At 37.7% G+C, this 19,351-nt stretch overlaps 2 protein-coding genes across 2 annotated transcripts; one reads left to right on the plus strand and one right to left on the minus strand.

Annotated features, from left to right (window-relative positions):
* Positions 1–1,492: 1,492 nt before the first annotated feature.
* LOC139731509 (metalloendopeptidase OMA1, mitochondrial-like) lies at positions 1,493–10,675 on the minus strand. Its single transcript, XM_071642393.1, has 8 exons — positions 10,377–10,675; positions 9,104–9,332; positions 7,222–7,395; positions 6,456–6,563; positions 5,637–5,765; positions 4,548–4,622; positions 3,444–3,593; positions 1,493–1,612 (listed from the first exon to the last, which is right to left on the minus strand). Exons 1-8 carry the CDS (start codon positions 10,673–10,675, stop codon positions 1,493–1,495), a joined length of 1,284 nt encoding a protein of 427 aa, XP_071498494.1.
* A 2,665-nt stretch (positions 10,676–13,340) lies between these two features.
* LOC139731492 (protein PET100 homolog, mitochondrial-like) lies at positions 13,341–18,788 on the plus strand. The gene is made up of 4 exons (XM_071642376.1): positions 13,341–13,455; positions 15,739–15,825; positions 16,439–16,471; positions 17,360–18,788. The coding sequence occupies exons 1-4, from the start codon at positions 13,426–13,428 to the stop codon at positions 17,477–17,479; spliced, it is 270 nt and encodes an 89-aa protein (XP_071498477.1). The 5' UTR covers positions 13,341–13,425; the 3' UTR covers positions 17,480–18,788.
* Positions 18,789–19,351: the final 563 nt, after the last annotated feature.

Genomic DNA, 19,351 nt, shown 5'->3' on the forward strand with positions numbered 1-19,351 from the left:
ACGTGACTTTTTCTGTCCAATCAACCAGTCAAGGGATGCACTTGCACCAATCCACATAATTGCATTGAGTCCTTATGAACATATCATTTCACTACATCATATTCTCACTCACATAAAAAATATATACATCTACACAAGAATACCTTCCATTTGTGTCCCCCTCCACTTCCTACAAAAATACTATCTCCCTTTTCTTTGCTACTTCCGGCCAATAAAAAAAAAAAGAAGTCTTTATGTCATCGGTATTTCCCGCACTGATAGACCAGCACTTATTGTTTATTTCATTGCAAGTTCCTTTATGGCCTCCTGTTGCTCTTGCAACCTCATGATCATTGCCGTGCAAATAGGTGCGAATGTGCGGGACATGTTTTTGGTGGCTCTCACAACAAAAAGCCAAAATACAGCGGAACCTCATAAAAACGAGGTCAGATAAACCAAGATAACAGATATAACGAGGAAATTTCTCAGGTCTCGTTCCTTTCATTTTCTTTGGTTTTTATCATTGATACAGTATAAGGATATACAAGATAAAACAAGGAAATTTCAGTGCTCCCAAACAGGTCATTATAACAAGTTTTCCCTGTGCTGTCCCCATAAATGAGACTGCTACAACGTCATTATGTTAGGCAGTTTAGCATGAAATTCCCCTACAGAAGTATAAAACGTCAACTTTGAGTGCAGCATTTGAAACCTGTCCATAGAACTGGACTACAAACTGTAAAAACACAAGACACACACATTGTCATTTCAATAAGGTATTATAATCTCGATCTAAGCAATATGTAGTGCATTTCACAAATTTTATAAAATACCTGCAAGTTTGAATTGCTGTGAGGAAATTTTCATTGCCAGGAAGAACTTCTCAAGTTAAAAGTTTTCACTGCCTGAAAACCTCCAGATTAAGTACGCACATTGCAATCAATGAGGAAGGTGATCAAAGACAGAGCTTTGCTTACTACTGTATACGCCAAATATTTCATAGGTTTTTATTTTCGCGAATTTCACACGTCTGGCGCTATTTGCGAATGTAAAAACACATGAAAATACTAACTCTGACCTCCGACATGAATTTGGCGTGCATGCACACACTTCTCCATTCAGCTCTGTACTCCACAATCGCTACTTGAACAACTCGCAAAATTGTCGGGAAGTCCTGATTCGCAAAAAATTTGACTCACTAAATACATGGCGTATACAGTACATGTGCATACAGGGCTCTCCCGTTATAACAAACACGGTTATAACGAAATTCCGGTTAAAAGAAGATAAAGGTTCAGGCTGCATCATTATCCTCTCTATGTTTTCTATCGTTTATTTGTTCGGTTACAACGAAATTTCGATATAACGGAAGAAAAAGGCCGGTCCCGAGGACTTTGATATAACAGGAGTTCACTGTACTCATAAACTTCCAGCTGCACAGTTTACATCATATTTCAGCGATTGCGAGAGTTCCACTTGGTGGGTCTGGCGTGCATCCACCAGCTAGCAGGCATCATGCACCAGCCACCTCCACTACTGCTGATGCTGAGGGTGCCCGGATTGCTGCTCTGGCTTTGCCCGATATCCTCATCGGGAGCGGAGGGCAGTTGCAGTACTGTCTCACTTGCAGGGCCTGGTATGGCAAACAAAGCAAGGAACACATCTCAATACCATATCTCAACTTGTCACCGCAGTCATCAGATATTGCTCACTTGAATACACCACGACAGTCAATATACTGTCACAATGAAATATATATAGGAACTTGCAGATGTTATTCTAAACAGTAATCCATGAATTACAACCAATGAATGAGAATGTATTTGGATCATTGGTATTGCTGGTTCTAGGGCAACTACCTCATCCCCCCCCCCCCCCCCCCTTTGCCACTCCAACTTGAACTTTTACACTCTCAAGCAATTACTTTCCAAATAAATTCATCTGAGACAACTTACATTCCTTGCTCCACACCCACACTAAAAGAGAATCACTCCTGTCAAACTTTATTCTGCACTCCACAACAATATATCTCCCCCCCCCCCCCCAATCATCCTAAAAATTAGCGATGGGTAATTTAACCAGGGCCATAACAATCTAGGAATATTAATTGCCCAAGAATGAATACTGCACAGAATGACCCTCTATCTATACTAGTATACTCTACACGACGCCCTCTTGGTCTGTCGGCAACTGTCTTTGGAGTTAACTGCTTGAGGGCAATGCCCCATTGGAGAATGATTGTCCTGGTTCTAGGTAATTGGTAGTTTTCTAAGCAGTTGGGTGGATACCAGTACTTCCAACCTCTGGCAATAGGGAAGTACATTTAGTGTTTCAACTGAAGTGATGATTGCTTATGTAAATTGAAATCATCCAATACTATTCAAGGAGAATTCTCCCCCCCCCCCCCCCCATACATACATTTGGATTCAATGAATGCAGAAAGATTATTACTACCCAAGAGGGAAGTTTGAGGAAATTGGACAATCCATTCCAATAAGTTTTTAAAGATTCAGTGAGATCCAAGTGCGGTCATTGCTAGATAAGATGACTACAAAAATTTGTGTTGTCAGGGTAGAGCAATGACATAAAGAAAATATAAAGGAAGTCAACATTACTTGCATTTTTCTAGCATCATGAAAGAGCACTTGACTTACCTCTGTAAAAAGGCAAGGGGAATAATATCTTTATATTGTTGCCCTACTGTGACAACATGAATTGTTGTAATCTTCATACTCACCAAAATCAGGACACAGATTTAACTAAAATTGTACAAATTCATGACTTTTTAACAGATTGTCAGATTTTACTCAAACTTCACTGATGTGCACTTCTTACATTTCAGCATTCACTAACTCCATAGGTATTTGATAATTCCCCATTTAAGCCGGGGGGGGGGGGGGGGGGGGGGGGGGGGAATGGGGGTCAGTTTTAAATGTACAACATATTAGGAGTTCAATATTGAATTTGCAAAGACAATGCTATTCTGAAGCCAATATTCGTTGGGGTAAAAATTGGAACTGATTTCATACCAGAGGAAGATATAATCATTTTAGTCAGGAAAAAAAAAATGCAAGAGCTGAAAAAAAGGCTAAATCTAGTACAATGTATAGCATACAATAATAGCAGCAGCAGTCAAAAAAAAAAAAAAAAAAAAAGAAAGCAGCATTTGTTCTAGTATTGGCTGCACAAAAGGTAAACAAAAGTAATGCCAACATAATCAATTGTATTTTTGTTTTTACAAGTTGTCATGGCACTAACAATGTAGCAATCATTGACATTGTCACATTACCAAATAAATACATGGAATACCAATCACTCTGAAACCATTTCGGTACTACACCCCCCCTTCCCACCAACAATCCCTGATGATTAACATCATGGCTTTCAGTTTGCAGACAGGAGCCACAATATGAGCCTTTACAGCACAACACATCTGGTAACCTATCACAATTTGTTTCACTCACCTTTGGCAGTAATGTCTGGATGTGTGCTGCCCTCTTGAGGTGAGATGGATGCGTGCTGAGGAACTCAGGAGGTTCCGCCTCCCCCATGGCCGTCTGCTTGGCTTCCACTGTTTCCCAAAATTGCTGGCACTCTCGCACATCAAAGCAACTCTGGAAGGGATAAGATGACACTGTGCAATGATCATGTCACAACTCAGTGTGCCTTAACTCACAGATTTCAAATACTAATTTTAAGAGGTATATTCACATTTCAAGAGTTATGGCTCTTGCGCACCTTTGTTCCATTTCCGCTTCATGTTGGATGAAATCGGAGGTTTGCAGTACCATGCCATTCTGTCTCAGATTAAACGTTATCTGCACATTATTATTTAAATATTGTTTGCTGTGCATCATCTTGCTTTCAAATTGCTTTTTACCCACACTTGAAAGTAGTTGAGAGAATCTATCTTAGAGAATACCTAAAAAGACTGGCACTGATTGCACAATTGATATCTACATCTGATCCCTCCCCCTCTGTCTTTAAAATAATCTTATAAATAATAATAATAATAATAATAATAATAATAATTGCATTTATATGGCGCTTCATACTGACGTTTCTAAGCGCACTTTGCTACTCATACAAATAGACTAGAAAACACAATAACATTAACAAAATCAGCGTTAACAATAATAACAATAATAATAAATAAATAACTTTGTCATCGATTATCATGTGTTTGTGAGAAAAACTGTTACAACTATTTTCTCATTCCCTTGTGAACTGTTCAGACTTGATGATGGTACATATTCCCTCCAAAAGAAAGATGATAATAATCATGATGATGATGATGACAATAATAATAATAATGAATAATAATAAAAAATAAAAATAATACAAATAATAATAATAACTATAATAATTATAATAATAATAAAATAATAATAATGATAATGATAAATTAAAAATAAAATAATAATAATAATAATAATAATAATAATAATAATTATTATTATTATTATTATTATCATTATTATTATTATTATTATTATTATTATTATTATTATTATTATTATTATTATTATTATTATTATTAAAAAAATGATAATAAAAGAATGGATTACCTTTGCAGCTAACATCAGTCCAACCTCATCTGCTTCTGTCTCCAGTACTCTGTTGTATGGCATCTGAATCAGTAGCTACAAGTGGTAGAAGAAGAGAAGTGACTGAATAATAAGAATGAAAAAGAGAAGAGGCTTGCAAATAGGAATTATTAAGTGATGGCAAGAAAATAGACTTTAAAGCAAGGAACAAAAATGAAGAAAAAGGAGATGCAGAATCATCCCATATATCATTTGCAATGAGGCACACTGAGAACAAACATATGTGAAAATTGACGTGCAGCCTTTGAAACTGGATCCTTCTATATTACAATGATATTGCATGTGGTTTGTATATTCACCCGCTCCTCAACATTTCAAGAAGTCGACCTTCAACTATGCTCAGTAAAGCTGAAAAATGTGTGACATAAGACAAAGGAAATGCGGCAAAGAGAATGATGGGTTAGAAAATAAGATTTTCTGCTATATTTCAGCACAGTGTGTAATGATGTAACTACATTATCAACAACAGAACAACAAAGAACAGTATGAGATAGAACGAAGCATTCTCAAGTGTTCAGACTGACTATCTTGACTGTCCTGTCACAATTTGAAGTCACACATAGCTATACTGATAATTGAAATTTATCTACTTCTGCAATTTCCTAACAAACATAATATACAAATGCATTTAACTTTTGCACAAATCATAGAATTAATAGATTTGGTGAATACAAAATATTGACAATCATTCAATACAAATTACACAATACACTGACAATAAAGAAAAATAATTTAAAAGTACAATCTAAGGTGGCCAATTGCAGAAAAGGGCTGTATTCTATTAAAGCTTATGCTTGAGAGCAGAAACAGCCCAATTGACTATATGATGTTCATCCAAGGTGAGTATTGGGGATATTGCAATAAAACAAAGGTGCTATGAAGTAAACCAAAATAATTCAAAGCACAGTGACACTGATTAAGATTTAACTTGGATACTGAGTGATGTCAATGACGCTGCCAAATCTTTTACAGTGGCATTCCTGTTTGATAATTAGATAATGTTGATAATTGAGGAGGCAGACACACAACACAGACAAAACAATTGCATACCTGAATGACTTTATTTTTGAACCACGTTGCCACGAGAGCGATACCATCATTAGGGAGAAACGTCCAGAGAGCGGTCAGAACAGCGATCATGAAGAAATCAAACAACTCCATGAAGCTTACCATCTCTGCCTACAAAATACCAACAGATATGGCATATAGTAAGTATATACATAGATCTCTCACAGTGAAATATATCACTATGCAAGTATGCGAAATGCATGATATAAATTTATTTATATACCAGGTATATATATTACAGATCAATTAGATTGTATGAAATGACATGTTATTAACCCGTTGAGAACATGCTGATTTTACTATAACACTCATTTCCAATAGACTCCTGCCCGAGTATACTCGGGACTCGTCCTCAACGGGTAAAAGAGACATCATACATACTGTTTCATCACAAGTACTAGAGCCCCACTGCACAACAGGTGGATTGGCTGCAGTGGTATTGTCACATCATTCAATTTTCAGTGGCAATTACCACAAATACTGTAATGTGATTTTTTTGTTCCCATTTCTTGACATTCCTTTCTTTTTTTTATAATGATCTCTGGAGCTACATGCAGATATAACTAATCAACACACATACGTTTCAAGTTGAAATATTACCATATATTTAAAACCCTTTCCTAATGTATGTGACAACTTTACATGCTATACATTGTATGTCATCTTATGTGTATTGTGAGAAGTTCACAAAAAGGTCACGATATAAACTGTATGAGCTGGGGAGTTAACACTGTCTTAAAGCTGTTGAGAAACCAGCAATACAGAACACAGAGCTTATGACACCAATTAGGCAGGACTTACAGCATGGCTAAGCACCACATGTGCCATTTCATGAGCCAGAACTGTGCCCAGCTGCTCCAGGTTATCCGTCATCTCCAAAACACCAGCAAAGACAAAGATGTGACCATTCTGTGACAAAAGGGCAAACAAAACCAAGCTGTGACAAATCTCCTTAAGAACAAGCATAAAGACTGTGATTGGTCATGCACAAAACAAGTGACTTTTAAGTTCTCTGCTGGCACCACAGTAATTTTATTATGACAATAGTATGAATAAATAAATAAATGAAAACAATAGGTACAAAAAAGCTTTTAAGCTTTTGAAAAAAATAATTCTTGTTGTCTCAATATCACATCTATTTACTTCTCAAACGACAACATCACAAAAGTGAATTATGTATTCAATACAATCTAAGAGGATGGCTGCAACATGGCTAGAAAACAAAGTAAACATAGGGAAGCCTATCATTAACCATAGCTCAATCCCCAGGTACAATGTAGTTTAAACTTTAATATCCCACATGTTAATCCCATACTGAATAATAAAGATGAATAAAGTTGTTGAAAATTTTTGGGCCAGCAAATGGCCACTAGATAAAATGTACACTGTATATGGCATCATCAAGAATTGATTGGCTTGAACAGAAAACAAAAACAAAATGTGCTAAACTACTTTTCGATGAAACAGGCCCAGATATGACAACATATTCCGGGCCTTTGGGTGCCCTTGAATAGCTCTGCGCAAGAAAAACTGTCAATCTTGGTTACAACAAAACCTTTGAACTGACCGGAAGGACAAAGGCATTTCCATTCTTGCTGTTGACCACGTGGATGGTCCAGGTCTGGTTGCGGATCTGGGCCACGTCCTGATTGCCCTGGATCAGTCTCGTGACGACGTCAGTGATGACCCCGTAAATCGGATGACTCGTCGGCACAAAGTCATCTTTGTGCTGCTCGCAGTGCTGCTCGAAAACCGACAACGAGATAACAGAATGGGGTCAAGCTCTAAACTTTTATTTGCTGCCTCTCAAATATACTATTTCCCCTCAGCTTTGACACACTGTGAACCTGGCTCCTTTATAGATGTTAGGCATTTCAAATAACTGGCGGATCTTTCTCTGCTAAATTATAACTCAATCATAAAGCATGAACAAGAGTATATAACTGCTGATAAAAACAGCTGCTGCCAAGAAAGCTGACTCAGGCTCTGATTCCCTCTGAGAGAGAAGACTTAATTTGATGTCATCATATCCAAAGACATTACTGTCTACGCAACTTGGGACTGCCCAACAGTTTTGCAAGTGGTTAAACTCACGAATGTGAAGTACAGCAGTGGATGAAGAAATCTCCTTGTCACTTCACATTCACGCTGGGATAAGAATTAATATTTTTGTGTGCATTAAAATTCACGAATAGCACATTCACAAAAATTACACTTCTTGAAATATATGGCATATACAGTTCTTTGCATGATTGTCTCGTCGATATCTCCTCATTTTTGACATGCCTGATCTTTCTGAAATGATTTGTCTTCAACTATACTAGGGTTTGGAGTTAATCTGTTTTTCTGGTGGCTGTATAGGGTCACTTTAGATTTGAAATGTGGGTAGCCGAAAAAGAAATGTTGTGGCCCCGGAATAAAAGGAAACATGTGGGAACAATCCATTTTGATTCTCAGCTGCTAGATGAAGATGGGACAAGCAGAAGATGGCTGGTATGGAAATTTGGTGGCCCGACATTAATTTTCAGTGGCCCCGGGAAACTGGGTCACGAGGCTACCAGGCCAGCATTAATGTCGAGCTCTGCCTGTATCAATATGCCAAGGATTTCTGAAGATACATATGCACACACGAAAAGGTAATGAAAATGCTGCGATCTTATCGGAGCTTTGATTTGTTCATGGCCATCAGCATCACTCTGGCAAATTTTGCGTCAGACTCCCCCTGAATTTTGGGCATTGAGACGTGAGAAGTTGCCCTGATAATTTCCTATTCACTGCGTACGCTCACGGCAAAGTCCAGCTGATGTGAAAGGAGGGTGCTTCATTAAAAATCAAATGAAAACTAAGAAATTTTCAGAAATCCCAAGCTTCCATGTCTTTTTTCCAAAACAGGATTTTGGGTGACATTAGGATACACAAACAGAGATGAGATAATGACGTTATGGATCTCACAGGTTTCTAGAGATTTGAAACACTCGGACCCCATCCCAACGCCCCCCCCCCCCAAAAAAAAAAAAAAAAAAATCTTTAGAACAGGAATCCTAGAAGAAAGCAGTATACTTCAAATCATATTATTCTTGAGTTAGTAGTAGTATTATCTAGTAATGATGAATCTGTGTTTGGGTGGGGTTTAGAGTTGCTGAATTCCCCCCCCCCCACCAAAAAAAAGCAACTATATTACATCTCTATGTACAAAACAGTGACAGAACAGTGGCAAGACATCATTGTTGTATCAAATACGCCAATACACACAATTCAAAGTGACAGATATCACTAGTTGATGAAAACATTTACACTTATGTTCTTCAAAGCTTTCCAACAATTGTACTTTTTTTTTTGGTCAGATTTCAAACAAACTTTAATCACTCTTCGCTGTTTCATTTTTTTCATCTAAATCAAATTCAGGCAAATCAGAGTTTTACTTCAGAGTAGGGGGAGAAGCAACCCACCATTTCGTACTCGTCTTCGACGATCTTCTGAAATTGAGTCCCATTGAAGATGATGAAACGAGGCCGGTTGGTCAGTGGTGTGTAGTCTATATGATACCAGTAGTACCCTACGCCCGCTGCCAACATGCCAACCAGTCCAGCCGCCAACTTGCCTCGGTTGGCATGTAGTCTTTCCCTGACTGTCAAGTGTTTGTGCTTTGGCTGCCGTTTCCAGCGATTCCTGAGTGTTCTACAGGGGGTGGGTGGGTATTAACATCAGAGCATGGCCATCCATCAGCATAGACAAATCAGTGACTGCAGTTACCATAATAACAATAAAATGAATAGTTGCACTCTGTCGGGCAATTACCACCGAGGGTATACCCCCTGGCTAAATACTAGTTAGTGAAGGTTAAAGTAAAGATTAGGGTATAGAGTTTGGGTTAGGGTTAGGATTAGGTTCATTAGGATTAAGATTAGGGTTAGGGTCAGGAGAAGTGTCTGGGGTAATTGCCCAGGGCTAATTGTCCTAGACCCAGATGCACATGTATACACACCTGTAGCAAATAGCATAACCTCTGATTAATGTGTTTTTAATGGACTGGCATCTCTACTCTGATCATAAATTCAATGAAACTATGTTCATATAAATTATATATGAACATATCTTGACATATTCACAACACTGGGGTCAAACAAACTTGCTATTCACTTTTACCAGAAATTTGTGGATGACACTACAGGGTTACTTGATGAAGTCTTGAAAACATCATCTCTAGATAAATTGCTGCCCACATAGAAAACTGCTCACATACGGGGGGAAATACAAGATTTGTAAGGAAACACCTGTTACTTGAAAGCCTGGAGCTCTATAACTATAATTTACTAACAATTTGGTTTACAGTGTCTACAACAAAGATCACTCACAGCTATTATGAGTATGTACAATGTACAGTGCACTCCTGTCATAATGAACACAGTTATAACGAAATTCCAGTTAAACGAAATAAAAATTCAGGCCACAAAAGTACTGGTTCGTTGTTTTTTATTGTTTATTTGTTCAGTTATAACGAAAATTCGACATAACAATTTCAAGAAAACTGCCGGTCTCGAGGACTTCGTTATAATGGGAGTCCACTGTAGTAGGTACCTAGGTATAAGATGTGATTGGGGACAACACTAACTACAGAGTGTATACATACAATTGGTTGCAAATCACATTTAAGCCAATAAAGAGGAATTTCAACAAAGAATTTTTCTGCAAATGTCCGGGCTCTTTTGTATGCACCCTTACCTCCCTGTCAATATTGCAGCAGTCTTGGCAAAGGTCTTTACAGCTAGCCAGAGTGCCAACGGAGGTGCATGTCTGGGCCTTGAGGTATGAATGTATCTTTCGAGGCACAAGTGTAAGCGTTCATGTTTGACGCACTGCTGGACAGACGGTGAAAGACTTTTGTGCTGTCTGACGTGGCCTCCATTCATCACCTGCACGTGACGATGATACGAGGCCCTGAAGGATTGAGCCGCGTTGACAGGGCACTGCACACTCGTTCGGCAGCATGGTGTTTGCAAGATGTAACTGGGTCTTGCCATCAGGAAACTTAGCCGCGTTCCTACTGTACGACAACTAGCCATTTCCTGTGGGGTTATAACACACAATAACAGACAGAAATATAAACATAATCAGAGACATACAAGTGTAATAACAAGGAGACAGAGATTTTTGCATATTTTAGCATCGTAATAGATGATATCAAATACTATTTTTATAGGGCCATGAAAAAAAAAAAACAGCAATAAGGAGCCAGCACATACAAACAAAGATCAACAATAAAATCACAGCTGGAATTGAACGAGATACGTGCTGAAAACAAAAATAATAGAAAGTGGGACTAAGCACACTTGACGCTCTTTGGCTGTCTTATTGATGAATGAAATGGCCCTTGTCGCAAACAGAGATGACTACTCTACTATACCCGAGAGAGTTGAAACTAAAAAATTTTTATCACTTACAGTTGTAAATTCATGTAGCTATGATTATGAACATTTCCTTTATTCAGTTTACGAATTTCATTAACCTGGTTTTATCCTCTCTTGTTTCTTTTTTTTTTTATCGCGCATGCAGGAGCAGACCTTTCAAAAATGTTAAATGAAATGCGAAAGGCTTTTGATTGTAATTCAGATCGAGAAAAACTCCTTAAGGAAAGTGTATCTAATCACTAATCTGACTAGTCCCTATAAATACCAGATGGCTGTAAACAATCACAAAAAATCACAAAAAGACAACGTCCAAAGAAGTGTGTAAGTTGTGTAATTTAAAGCCCAATAAATCTCTAGGATCAGAAATTTATATCCTGTATGCTTTACGAGAATTAGCTCATTTGTTAGCACTGCTGACATCTTTACTCTTTCAAATAAGTATGGAAAACAGACAGCTACTGTTAAACTGGAAGTAGGCTCATCAATCAACTATTGTTAAAAAAGGTAGTTTAAAGACAGCAGAAGGACAAAATTAGAGCCAGGTAGTTTAACATTTATTGTTGGTAAAAGTGATGGAAAAACTCAAGAGTTCTGTGTTGAAGATTGGGAAACACAAAGCACAGAAATGCATACGGTATGGTACAAAATGTAGGTGTTCAACACACTGACCGGGTCCATATCGGCCGACCACGCAATATAATGGCATTGCGCGTACAGAAAGAAAATGTACGCATGGGTCTACGCGCAACGGTGTTCGATTCTTCACTGGGCTACGCTACCGAGTAAAATGTGGCGAAAACAACTAAGTATTCCCTCTAAATTACCAAAATTTAGCAAAATCGAATAAGGTTTTATCGTGTAACTACATATAACTAGGCCTACCTTTGCTGACTCGTTGTTAGATGTAGAGTATCCTTCCGTAATAAATTTGACGATTTTGACCGCAAAATTGTCACCGCCGCTTGTACGATCGTGCACACACGTTACACATACACATGACATAAACATTTTGTCGCCCACTACGACCGTACGAGTTGATGTGGAAACGAGAAATGAATGTGAAAAAACAAACCGCCTCATCTAATTTATTTCAATTACGATGAAAAGTTTCCTAATGAAAATCAATTCAAATTCATCAAACAGTCCTTCAAAAGTAATATCAAAGGATTCAAAATATATTCAAATATTATTGGGGGAAAAATGACGGCTAGAAAAAAACAGCGGCCTGTCGAAAAAAAGCATTTAAGTGCCCTTTATACGTATTGTCAGGGTGGTCGGTTGAAATGAGCAGGGGAACTGAGTGCGGAAAAAATGACACCCCAAGCGTTCGAAGCTGCCATCTAAGAGCGCGTACCTCAGATCGCATTTTCAGTGCGCGCTTGTGAATCCGGAGTATTTTCTCCACACGTGAGTAAAATCTCAGGCAAATTGTGAGATTTTTCACATTTCTATTGATAGAAAAACGTTAGGTGGCCGGTATTATGAACACCCAACCATACTACTGAATATCAATCAGAGAGAATTCTCTCTGATTGAAATTCGAGCATGTACATCCTGCCTTGGCCCAGTACGGTAGCTCTCAATGCTTGCTAGTATGTAGGGGGTTCATGCTGTGGAAGTTCAATAATGTAATACTGAGTAGCCTGTAAACATGGTAAATAAAGACAAATCTCACCAAAAGTCCTTCCATTAAATCTATCATGTCTACAATCCGACAATTTCTTTGAACTCTACATCTACTACTCAGGACTCAGTAGGATTTTTCTACTAGCTTTCTAAGTTGCCTGGGGAAACTTATCTTTAAACACAGTTTTGAATCTACAATTAATATTAACTGTGTACAACTTACAAGGAGCGCCCCGGGGTTACAGGCTATGCATGCATGATCAAAGATGATTATGAAACTTACGCAGCCGAACTCTCAGTAGTGTCTCTTGGAAGATCCAGGCTTTGATCAGAAACGTACACTGGGCTCTCTGTATTCGGCTGCTGGCCTCATCAAATGTAATAATGAAAAGGAAGATTGATGAAAGCAGAAAGAAACAGCGATGGCCGACACATTTGGATGCAGTAGTGTTCTGTGTGGGCTCTAACCGCGCGCCGGAACATGTGCCGTGTGGTGTATGCGGCGCGGCGGCGGCGGCGGCCGCAGGCAGCGGTATGTCCACTGGCCAGCTGGTATGGCGGGCGGCGAGCGAAGCAGGCACTCTTCGCTTTACATGTTATATACATATAACATACACGTTACACTGATGCAATCCATTTGTGTTGCGCAACTCTTCGAAGGCGAAGCGAACGTGACCAAGGAAGGAACGAAAAATCTAGTAGTATTCAGCCATCAGATTAGATCCAGATCTGTAATAATGGGGACTTGGAAGCTGGAAGTTGTCAAGGTACAGTGCATGATATATTTAAACTTGGTAATGCTATGATGTGTAAGAAACTGTTTGCAAAGACGGTGTAGCTGTAGGCCAAAGCTCTGAATGTAGTCCCACCAATTGAAATCGAAGGTGTGGTTGTTAGTGCCATCACTGTGTAGAAGTTCCTGCGTGTGTGTGTAAATTTATTTATAAAACATTAGAGTTTAGACCCTTCAGAGGTCTGGTATAATAGCTTTGCCTAGAATCCACCTACGTATGCAGTGGTATGCGTATTACTCGGAAATAATTCATACATGTTTTCACGGACTTACTTTAACTAACCGTTAGTAAAAAGGTCTAAAAACTATCATTTTTAAGTGAAGTGTAGCACTCAGTGTCAGAATAGATTTCGGATGAACATCCCACCACTACGTACATGGCACTAACACTTACAGATCTAATGTAGTTACCTCTGTCTGCATCTGAGAATGTTGAGATGTTGAAAATATCTTCAGTAACACTGTATAAACTGGTATCTGCCTGGACAAGAATAAATAAATTCACAGCGTAGACTATATTATTACCTAGAGTCTACAAAACTCAGTCATAATGACATAAAAAGTGTTTACTGTTAAATTCACTCTTTTGTTGTTAGTTTTACAGACCATGTGCCATGCATGGCATTTGTAACGTAATTTGGTGGCTGATGGATGGATATACTAATGAGTGAGTTTGAATGAAATGGAATGAGTTCAAGTATGACTTCAAAATGACACTTATTGAAAATTAATGTTGCAAAAATGTATAGTCACATGGATATTAATGTCTGCTTCTCGGTGATGTCAATCACTACTCCCCATACATATGGTACGTGTAGGCTGCTGCATATATTTTAGTAGATGATGTATCTCATACAGTTAACAACAAAATTATTCATACCCCTGGGAAATTTTTAGTTTTGAGCACATTTCTTACAACTTTACAAGTAAAGGATGGAGTGATTGTGACTGGGTGTTATATCTCAACATTTCTATTGTTTTGCAAATGAGGTGAAACTGGAATTAATGTCAATTTACAGAGGACAAATGAGAGTAAAAAGTTAACCCATTCCATACTAAATTCTGAAATCCCCATAGACTTAATACACAGGCCACCAGGTTTCCAATGGAATGGGTTAACACCCAATCACCATCACTCCATCCTTCACTTGTAAGAAATTTGCTCAGAACTAATAATTTCTCAGGGGTATGAATAATTTTGTTGTTAACTGTACGTTATGCACTTATCATCTTCTGGAATTAGCCACTATGATGAAATTGTCATGATGAGCTGGCATCTAAGATGCTCCTGAAATGTGGAGCAAATGTAGCATTTTCCTTTGGTGAGTTGATATTTGTTCTTTCCCTCGCTCTCAAGATTTAGATGACAAGAGATGGAGATGGAAAGAGAGAGAGAGAGAGAAAAAAAAAACACAAACTTATAGCAACTTGCTGAGGGGAATCTGCCACCAAGGGCTACCTAAAGGGGATACTGTAAAAGTGGAAATTTTCGTGATGTTGAAATTTTCGCGCATTTCGCGCAACCAGATAAATAAATAAAAGCATGTGAATATTTTTGCTTTCTATGTGTTCCTATGCATGATGTCTTGATTCCGCGGAATTAAAAACACACGAAACTCTTCTCACCCGGCCAAGCGCGAAAAATAAGTCGCGTGAAAATATCCACTTTTACAGTATCCAAATACAAACGCCAGGCAGTCACTGGCATGTGTATGAGGAGTAGTGAGCAAATATAAGTGGTATTCATTATATCTAATGTCATACTTTTTTTTATAGGGTGTTATTGAAATGCTAAGAGTCGTATTGAGGTAAATGGTGCATAGCCCCTAAACCTCTTGATTGACATTCATTCTTAAAAATCTGAAAATTTGAATCCATAGGCAGTAACATTTCTGTAAACTGTAAACTACAGTGTATTTACATACAATGTTTCATCATGAACTTTAAATATGTGTGTATGCACAGACCTCTTTAGCATGCAAAAGTGAACCCAAAGGTGCAGAGTGATATGGTGGTGCACATTTTGCAGTTCTACCAAAACTTTTGTGTTCAACATCTTTCAAATACATTTTGTCACAATCAAAAACTTTCACATTTAAAGATTATATGGCAGAAGACAGATTGAAAATCTGAATTTGAAAATCTTTTTGCTTAGATTTTACTGTATCAGTTGTAACTGGGACTTGAGTTGCAAACTTCTTGCCATTTTGTACCTTTCTCTGGTTTTCTTTGCATATTGTTTTATGTCTCTATTCAGATGTCAATCTATGTAATGTTTCCTGTGGCAATGTTCTACTACTTCAACCAGACAGACCTCTTTGAGAAATATGTGTCGCAGAAAGTGGTATGTTTCACTTTCCATGAATTGGAAAGATAATTTTACATTATACACATTTATTTGTACATTAATGTTTCAAAGTTGAATACTATATGCAGCCACATGGGTAAACCAGTTCAAATTGCATTGCATTTAATTGGACTTTAAGGAGTCAACTACTTCATGTTCATATTCTGGAAGGAATAGTGATTTAATCACACTGTTCTTGTAGATGAAGCATAGAGAATAAATACATGTTTTTATCATATTGTCACATATCAAATGTTTGAAAGAAATTGTGTAATAATTTGGATCATATGTTCACATTGATGAATTCCAGGGTTTCCCAGCTGTGGAAATGCCATCCCTCTGATACAATTTCTATATTCAGAGAACGCACATTCCAAGTTCAAGTTTCAAAATCAATGTGATTTCATAAGGTAGAATTGTGATTTTAAACAAACAAACAAACAAAACAATATATATATATATATATATATATATATATATATGTAGTAGTTAAACAAACATTTCTGTATACTTTTCAAAATGAATTACATATTCTTAGAATACCTTGTATTTGTTTAATGCAATCAAAGTAATCAGACTTAATTTATTTCATCTTCTGTTTCCGTAACAGAAAGACATGTATCCTCCAGAAAGCAAGATGCATGTAAGTACAAATAGAAGAGTTAAAAAGAGAGAAAGGAGGATTAATCTGTAGCTTGGCAACGCTGAGCTCTCTTGTAAGTGCTCCGACTCCTTCATATTAGTGCACAATGCTTATCCCAGTTTGTAGATTACACTTGTTTAACAGTGAATCATGGTACTGGAGCATTCTTTCTGAGAGTAAAATAAGATGTTACATTTGTGAAGAGACAAATCGCTTAAAACTTAAAAGTTTATTGTATTTTGGATAGATAAAAAGCAGTTGACCTGGCACTTCTACTTCCTTTATCAATACTAATTTTGTTTAACAGTTTAAAGTTTTTGTCTCATTACTAGTGTTTAATCTGCCACATAATAGCAGGAAGTCTGTCTACCAGTTGTGTGGGTCGGAGATTTCAAATCAATGTCCTCCACTCCAAGCTCCCATCTCCTTTAGACTTATTCTTAGTTTATTTTATCAATATCTGCTGGGTAACAATGCAGGCAATGTCAGTCAGATAACAACGACAGCAACAAACAAGAATAATTAGGAAATTGGGTATCAAGTGGGTCACCAATCACCTGAAAGCAAAATTAAATGTCTCATGTGGAAGACTTGACTCCTACGAGTGAAAAAAAGTGTAAAAATGTTTGTAATCATGCTCCTTTTCTTATTGTATCCTATTTTTCTCCCAGTAAAAGTGAAACATGACTCAAAAGAAATTTACAACTTATCGGAAATTGATAAGAAATGCAATGAAAAGATAGACAAATCACATGAATGAATTTGAGCAAATAAAACTGAACACATTTCTTTGTTTAAAGTGTGCATGTGTTTGATCATGTCATTTCAAAGAAATTTGAAGGATAACATGTACATCATGGCATGCTCCCATCACATTGTCCCATGCAGAGGCAAGAATTGGAAGACCTGAGGAAGAGAATGCAAGTGAAGCACGAGCAGAAACTTCGACGCCTGGAAGAGGAGGAGAGGATTATGATCGCTGATGCAAAGAAAGCCTCCGCCAGATAACCTCACACCAGTTCGCCTTACACGCACCCATGCCCAGATCACATCGAAAAGTAAAGACTGTGTGGCTGCAGGAAATGCAATGGAAAGCTAAGGAGCAGCTGTGAGTGATGATTCAGAAATTGAGTGCTTTTGAATGAGAAATCATGATCGGCAGCAATGCTCGGAATGGAGATGTTGACATTGATGGAGTGGACTTCTCTGAGGAGAATGTTCAAGGAGCAAGTGATATCTTAATCAAAGAAGAAAGAATCAACCACTTTATACAACGTCCAAGTAGATCCTTGTAATTTGATTGGAGGATTGTTGGTGACGTGATATTCAATACGTACTCCATTCAACGTGCCGTGCAATTTTGGTTCTATTTTTGCGTGCAACTTGGTTCAATTTTTTCGTTCTATTCCACGGTTCGAGAAATTGTACGGTACTGCGTGTACTGTGTAGAAATTGTACGGTACTGCGTGCACTGTGACATGTGTTGCATATTGAGGATCGCATGCAGCTATCGCAGTGTACGTGTGCGGTACATGCATGCGCGTACGTAGGCCTACGTAGTGCTAGTGTACGTGTACGTGTATGAGCGCTAGTATAGCTGTGACCTGTAACTACACTGATTGCATGCACAAGCCAGAAAGAGAGTCGCAGTGGATCCACATGTAAGTATGGCTAAGACTTCTAGGCCTGCTTAGACCAAAAAGATCTACTTGAACGTTGTATAAATCAAATAGTGTATGGTCTTTACTCGTGCAATGGAACGATATTTCGCACTCGGTGAAAGATGAGGCGCACTATTCAACTCGGCTTCGCCTCGTTGAATAGAGCGCCTCTATCTTTCACCTCGCGCGAAATCTCGTACCATTGCACTCGTGACCATTCACTATTTGTATACTGTTCTTCCTTGAAGCATTGCAGGGACAAACTTCACCTTCAAGTAATTTGGTTTTGTGGAATGTGTTTGCTTGAAGCATTTGAATGATATGTCTTTGGAAGGAAAGGCTTCAAACATTGAATGTAGCTTTGGTGAAAGATTGGTATATTCATGCAGTTGCTCTCCATGCCTTGGTCTGAAATTTGGAATACTGCAATGTTTCACAGTTCCAAAATGGAATGGTAGTGTGTACTGTTGCTCTCCAAAGAGGTTTTAACAATTATGGAGTTTTTGAGTAGGAGCTGTGATAAAGGAAAAATTTTGTGTAGGAACTGGATATTCAGGAGAATTGGATGAGCAATATAAAGTTTGAATCTTTAAAAAAAAAAACACCTAGCTATTAAAGTAGGCCCTTATAAAATAAAGAGAGTGCAAAAATCCAGCCTAAAGTTGAATAACTGATAGGTTTCATTTTGGTATCATGCATCAAAGCAGTTCATTAAATTTTCAGTGCATTCACACTGTATTTGTCTCATGAAATTGCTTAAGATGGTTTATTTTTAAACTTTAACTTGTAATTTTTTTTTTCATGATCAAGATTTTTTTTTTGATGAATGCAAAATTATTGGCACCATACCAGATATCATTAGATGTAGTGACAGATTATGAGAAAGAAAATATTACTGTGTGTCTTTCTGTTTGTTTACACAGTAAGACTTTAAAGTGGAAAGAACTGGAAGATGTGCTGCAATATGTTTGTGAAGCTCTAGAATGAACAATGTTCAGTATACTGTATGAAGTTGACATATAGCACACATATATTTGTGTATTAATATTTATATGCCTGGTACACATCAACGCTCTATTTTACTTTGGTCAAGGTAGATAATTATGTTTGCACTTGTTACAGCAATGTAACATCATGCACATAAAATGTGGATTCTTAGAACTGTTGAGATTCGCATGATGCTTTGCCAGCTAAGCTCAGCTCCGGTGGTTGCCTGTTC

This window comes from Diadema antillarum, unplaced genomic scaffold (assembly GCF_040938485.1).
Source record: "Diadema antillarum isolate AM-2024a unplaced genomic scaffold, OU_Dant_1.0 seq00000376_RagTag, whole genome shotgun sequence".
NCBI lineage: Eukaryota > Metazoa > Echinodermata > Echinoidea > Diadematoida > Diadematidae > Diadema > Diadema antillarum.